The sequence below is a fragment of the Osmerus eperlanus genome, chromosome 8, assembly GCF_963692335.1.
Source record: "Osmerus eperlanus chromosome 8, fOsmEpe2.1, whole genome shotgun sequence".
NCBI lineage: Eukaryota > Metazoa > Chordata > Actinopteri > Osmeriformes > Osmeridae > Osmerus > Osmerus eperlanus.
In genome coordinates, this window is record NC_085025.1 from 595585 (window position 1) to 602049 (window position 6465).

At 54.2% G+C, this 6465-nt stretch overlaps 1 protein-coding gene across 1 annotated transcript; it reads right to left on the reverse strand.

The window, feature by feature from the left end:
- Positions 1-2072: 2072 nt before the first annotated feature.
- Positions 2073-5866, reverse strand: si:dkey-1j5.4 (leucine-rich repeat-containing G-protein coupled receptor 4). The gene is made up of 5 exons (XM_062467992.1): positions 5770-5866; positions 5024-5226; positions 4268-4488; positions 3493-3970; positions 2073-2498 (listed from the first exon to the last, which is right to left on the reverse strand). Exons 2-5 carry the CDS (start codon positions 5223-5225, stop codon positions 2308-2310), a joined length of 1092 nt encoding a protein of 363 aa, XP_062323976.1. The 5' UTR covers position 5226; positions 5770-5866; the 3' UTR covers positions 2073-2307.
- Positions 5867-6465: the final 599 nt, after the last annotated feature.

Here is a 6465-nt window from a genome sequence, read left to right on the forward strand (position 1 = left end):
GGCTGTGTAGGTCTGAATGTGGCGAGGAGATGCTGGAGCTAAGTCAACAGTGACAGCCTGGGGAGGAATCCCTGCTGCGGTCCAGGTGATCGCTTCCACGTCCTACTGCTCCTTCTACACCTTCTACACCTCCTACACCTCCTACACCTCCCTACAGCTCCTACACCTTCTACACCTTCTACACCTCCTACACCTCCTACACCTTCTACACCCTCCTACACCTCCTACAGCTCCTACACCTCCTACAGCTCCTACAGCTCCTACACCTCCTTCTACACCTTCTACACCTTCTACACCTCCTACACCTCCTACACCTTCTACACCTCCTAACACCTCCTACACCTTCTACACCTCCTACACCTCCTACAGCTCCTACACCCTCCTACAGCTCCTACAGCTCCTACACCTCCTTCTACACCTTCTACACCTCTCCTACACCTTCTACACCTCCTACACCTCCTACACCTTCTACACCTCCTACACCTCCTACACCTTCTACACCTCCTACACCTCCTACACCTTCTACACCTCCTACACCTCCTACACCTCCTACACCTCCTACACCTTCTACACCTTCTACACCTCCTACAGCTCCTACAGCTCCTAAGCTCCTACAGCTCCTTCTACACCTTCTACACCTTCTATACCTCCTACACCTCCTACACCTTCTACACCTCCTCCTACACCTCCTACACCTTCTACACTCCTACAGCTCCTACAGCTCCTACACCTCCTTCTACACCTTCTACACCTTCTACACCTCCTACACCTCCTACACCTTCTACACCTCCTCGTACCAGCTCCTACACCTCCTACACCTTCTACACCTCCTACAGCTCCTACAGCTCCTACACCTCCTTCTACACCTTCTACACCTTCTACACCTCCTACACCTTCTACAGCTCCTACACCTCCTCCTACACCTCTTACACCTCCTACACCTCCTAAAGCTCCTCCTACACCTCCTACACCTCCTACAGCGTCTACAGCTCCTACACCTCCTACACCTCCTACACTTCCAAGACCTCCTCCTACAGCTCCTCCTACACCTCTTCCTACACCTCCTACACCTCTTCCTACACCTCCTACAGCTTCTCCTACACCTCCTACACCTCCTCCTACACCTCCTACAGCTCCTACACCTCCTACACCTCCTACACCTCCTACACCTCTTCCTACACCTCCTACAGCTTCTCCTACACCTCCTACACCTCCTCCTACAGCTCCTCCTACAGCTCCTACACCTCCTACACCTCCTACAGCTCCTACACCTCCTACACCTCCTACACCTCCTCCAACAGCTCCTACACCTCCTACACCTCCTACAGCTCCTCCTACACCTCCTACTGGTCCATAGAAACGACAGCTCTTGTCTAGCTGGAACGAGAGACCAGCTGAAGCACAACATATCTGCGTCATTTTATACTTTTATAAATCATTTTGCAGTCGGTGTTACGGTTTCAGTCTGTTTTGGATGCTTTGAAACATTAATCCACGTAAAGGCCTTTTATTGTTTTTCGTCAACGTTAAATCCAGCATGAGATTAGGTGCAACGGGGAGTAGATTAATAAAGTATACATGTTGATTTGCAAAGGATTTCACAAATCTGTGAGCCTTCACCATGTAATGAGGATGAGTGGTAACTGCATGATTAATAACATTCTACACTCTACATGGCAGTGATATACATGACTGCTTGAATTAGTATGAAACACATTTTTATACAGTACATAGCGGAAATGAAAAATTTACTATTTTAAAGCAGTATATGTTTCAGTAAAATAAAATCTAATGTGTGATTATACACCACAACCAAACTTATGCAACTGCAAGTGAGAAGGTGTGGGAGGAGGTGTGGAGAAGGTGGAGGGTCCATGTCAAGGGTCAAGGTGGAGGGTCCATGTCAAGGGTCAAGGTGGAGGGTCAATGTCTAGGGTCAAGGTGGAGGGTCCGGGTCAAGGTGGAGGGTCCATGTCTAGGGTCAAGGTGGAGGGTCCATGTCTAGGGTCAAGATGGAGGGTCCATGTCTAGGGTCAAGGTGGAGGGTCCATGTCTAGGGTCAAGATGGAGGGTCCATGTCTAGGGTCAAGGTGGAGGGTCCATGTCTAGGGTCAAGGTGGAGGGTCCATGTCTAGGGTCAAGGTGGAGGGTCCATGTCTAGGGTCAAGGTGGAGGGTCCATGTCTAGGGTCAAGGTGGAGGGTCCATGTCTAGGGTCAAGGTGGAGGGTCCATGTCTAGGGTCAAGGTGGAGGGTCCATGTCTAGGGTCAAGGTGGAGGGTCCTAGGCACGGCAGTGCAGGCCGGTCCTAGGCACGGCAGTGCAGGCCGTCTGGCTGCAGGGTGCTGAGGGTCTTGTCTCTCTGCTCCGCCGGGCCGGCACACCTCAGGCCCTCCAGCGGGGCGAGGCTGGCTGCGGTCTGGGACACCCAGCGCAGTAGCGGAGCCATGCTGCAGTCGCACACCCAGGGATTCCCCTGCAGGAACAGCTCTTTCAGGTCTGGGGAGGACGGGGAGGACGGGGAGGACGGGGAGGACGGGGTGGACGGGGAGGACGGGGTGGACGGGGAGGACGGGGTGGACGGGGAGGACGGGGAGGACGGGGAGGACGGGGAGGACGGGGAGGACGGGGAGGACGGGGTGGACGGGGAGGACGGGGAGGACGGGGAGGACGGGGAGGACGGGGAGGACGGGGAGGACGGGGTGGACGGGGAGGACGGGGAGGACGGGGAGGACGGGGAGGACGGGGAGGACGGGGTGGACGGGGAGGACGGGGAGGACGGGGAGGACGGGGTGGACGGGGAGGACGGGGAGGACGGGGAGGACGGGGAGGACGGGGAGGACGGGGTGGACGGGGAGGACGGGGAGGACGGGGAGGACGGGGTGGACGGGGAGGACGGGGTGGACGGGGAGGACGGGGAGGACGGGGAGGACGGGGAGGACGGGGTGGACGGGGAGGACGGGGAGGACGGGGAGGACGGGGTGGACGGGGAGGACGGGGTGGACGGGGAGGACGGGGAGGACGGGGAGGACGGGGTGGACGGGGAGGACGGGGGGACGGGGTGGACGGGGAGGACGGGGAGGACGGGGAGGACGGGGAGGACGGGGAGGACGGGGAGGACGGGGTGGACGGGGAGGACGGGGTGGACGGGGAGGACGGGGAGGACGGGGAGGACGGGGAGGACGGGGAGGACGGGGAGGACGGGGAGGACGGGGTGGGAGGACGGGGAGGACGGGGTGGGAGGACGGGGAGGACGGGGTGGGGGCACAGCAGGAGACAGGGTTAGGTCGTCCATGCTTTCATCCAAAACAACGTACAAACACGGCATACTGGAAGTAAAGCTGAAGATCAAGGATGCCCCATAATAACACCACGTCTCTTTGCGTCTGATAACGCATCATTACTAGTTAACCCCACAACAACAGGTCAACCGGTGTCACATGGTACAGCAGCAGAACCACACTCATCTGAAACAGCATCCAGCCGCCCGTACCAGACAGCTGAGAGAACAGGCTCCCATCCACTGTTTTCAGACGGTTCCCGGTCAGGGCGAGGCTAGACAGTCTGGGTGTGGGTCTGAACAGGTCCTTGGGAAGTCTGTCCAGCACGTTGTTCCTCAGGTACAGCTCCTGCAGCCCTGACAACCCCTCCAGCGCTGCGCCGCTCAGCGACGTCAGCAGGTTGTTGTCCAGCACCAGCATCTCCAGGGAGCCCAGCGGGCGGAACACCCCGGGAGACAGGCTCTTCAGGCTGTTGTTGTCCAGGTTGAGGAAGAGGAGTTCGCTCAGGCCTGTGAAGGCTCTGGGAGAGATCCTCTGGATGCGGTTGAGGGCCAGGTCCAGCACCTTGAGGGCGATGAGGGGCTTGAAGGCGTTGGGGGGCAGGGCGGTGAGGGAGTTCAGAGGGAGGTCCAGGTCTGAAAGGTTCCTCATGCCAGCAAACATCTCAGGTTTCACCGCAGTGATCTGGTTCTGGGTGATCAACACAGCAATGGAGGATGCAGTCAGGAAAACAACTCTTTTGTTCAGAAGTCTATCTTTATAAATCTTCTATCCCAACACAGCTATATTTACTCCTCTATTCTTTTAGCTCTTGTAAAAGTATACAATATAATATCTAAAATTTGTCTTAAAACTGCACCTGTATAATCTAAGACTGTCTTATGACACATGCTATTCTGAGAATCAGTTGTTACTGGTCAATGCTCTCTAAGACAGGTTCTCATTGGTCAAGGACGTACAGAACCTCTCCTGTGAGTGGCTGCTGACCTGTCCCAGCATGAGGAAGCGCAGGTTGAGCAGGTCCTGGAAGCCACGGGCAGGAAGCTTGCTGAGCTGGTTACCATACAGGTTGAGCAGCATGAGTCTCCTGGCCCCTGAGAAGGCCTGGGGATGGAGGGACCTCACAGCGTTCCTCTCTAGGTTGATGCTCTCGATCTTGGGGACGGGTCTGAGAGCGTGAGCCGGGAGCTCTTGGATCCCGTTTTCCCCTGGGAGGAACCCAACAGTGGAAACATCATCTCACAGAACTCACAACAGAACAGGAATATAAAAGCCTCTGGTGGAGGTTTGTGTCGATGGGGAACATTGATCCTGGAGAGGATTGATCGCTCACATCCTTGAAGTGTATATTTAGTAGGAGAAGGATGTACACCAACCACAGAGCAGGACATCAGCAAACACAGTACACACACATTCCTGTTAGTGTGATGTCATCAATACATGATACAAGATGGTTTACTTACAACTCACCCTGCACACAGCAGATACAGGTATGTTCTGGAGAGATGGATGGAATATCATGTACTGGATTCATCTAGCAGATGCTTTCTATCCAAATAGCGGTTTTGATAAAACCTCTAAAAACTGAGCTGTACCCACCCTCTAGGAAGGGATGGAGGGATGGATGGAGAGAGAAGGAGGGATGGATGGATACACAGATGGATGGGTGGATGGATGGAGAGAGAGAGAAGGATGGAGGGAGGGATGGATGTTATGTATGTATCATATGAGGTGTGAACGCACCCATCTTGAGGATCCAGGAGTCTGGGGAGAGCGTGGAGGGGAAGGACCGGAGGCCTCTCTTGTGGCAGTTGACCTCCATCCTCTCAGGACTGGTCTTTCTACTGCACCGACACGCCTCTGGACATCTCTCCACCGCCTCCACCCCCAGCCCCCGCCCTGACGCCCACAACATCCCCAACACCACACACCACAACTGTTGCATCCTGGGGAAGAGTGTGAGGGAGGGAGGGAGAAGAGGAGAGAGAGATGGAGGGAGAAGAGGAGAGAGAGATGGAGGGAGGGAGGGAGAAGAGAGATGGATGTAGAAGACAGAGAGAGATGGAGGGAGAAGAGAGAGATGGAGGGACGGAGGGAGAAGAGAGACATGGAGGGAGGGAGAGATGGAGGGAGGGAGAAGAGGAGAGAAAGATGGAGGGAGGGCAGGAGAAGAGAGAGATGGAGGGAGGGAGGGAGAAGAGAGAGATGGAGGGAGAAGAGAGAGATGGAGAGAGAGATGGAGGGAGAGACAGCGAATTTAGGGAGATAGAGAAGAAATAGAGTGAGCGGAGGAAAAGAGCACTTGAAGTGATTAAGTTAGACGGTTTAGTTTGCTGAAGGACGATTAGAAATTCAATTTAAGTTAATCCCATTTCTTTAGTTAGACAAGGGAATTAAGAATTAAACATCTTAAGACATGCTCCTCTGAAATATTTCCAACAGCCAGCATCAGCAGCTAACAAACTCGGTAGTTCCTCCTGATCTCTTACCTGTCCAGGGTTCTTGCTGGTTGCAGTGTGGACCTGCTGGTGCGACTGGTGCTGCTATGAGGAACAAGCTGCTAGTCAGAGAGAGATAGTCCAGCCGTCTGCATCCCAGACACGGCAGAGAGGCTGGGAAACACCACACACACACACACACAGACACACACACACAGACACAAGGACACACACACAGACAGACACACACACACACACACACAGACACACACAGACACACACACAGACCTCTATGTCACAGTCCCAGGAGAGAAGTAACATGCAGCAGTTTGTGGATGAGCTCCAGTTCAGCAGTTTGTGGATGAGCTCCAGTTCAGCAGCGTCTTCAGTAGCGGAGAGGAGACACTCTGTTTGACTTGGCCCAGGAGACACACACACACACACACACACTGCTGGCAGGCCGAGAGACTTGACATGCATGTGGCGGGTGTGTGTGTGTGTACAACATGTGTGTGTGTATTTACAGTATGTGTATGTGTGTTTACAGTATGTGTGTGTGTACAGTATGTGTGTGTGTACAGTCTGTGTGTGATCATGGTGACACCATGGAAGCAGTGTACTGACACAGGAAGGCACTGAGTAGTGATGCTGAATGAAGAGAACCTCTACATGCTGCATACACAGTATATACTGTGTATATATGCTGTATATAATATAGAGAACCTATGTTGCATACACAGTATATAC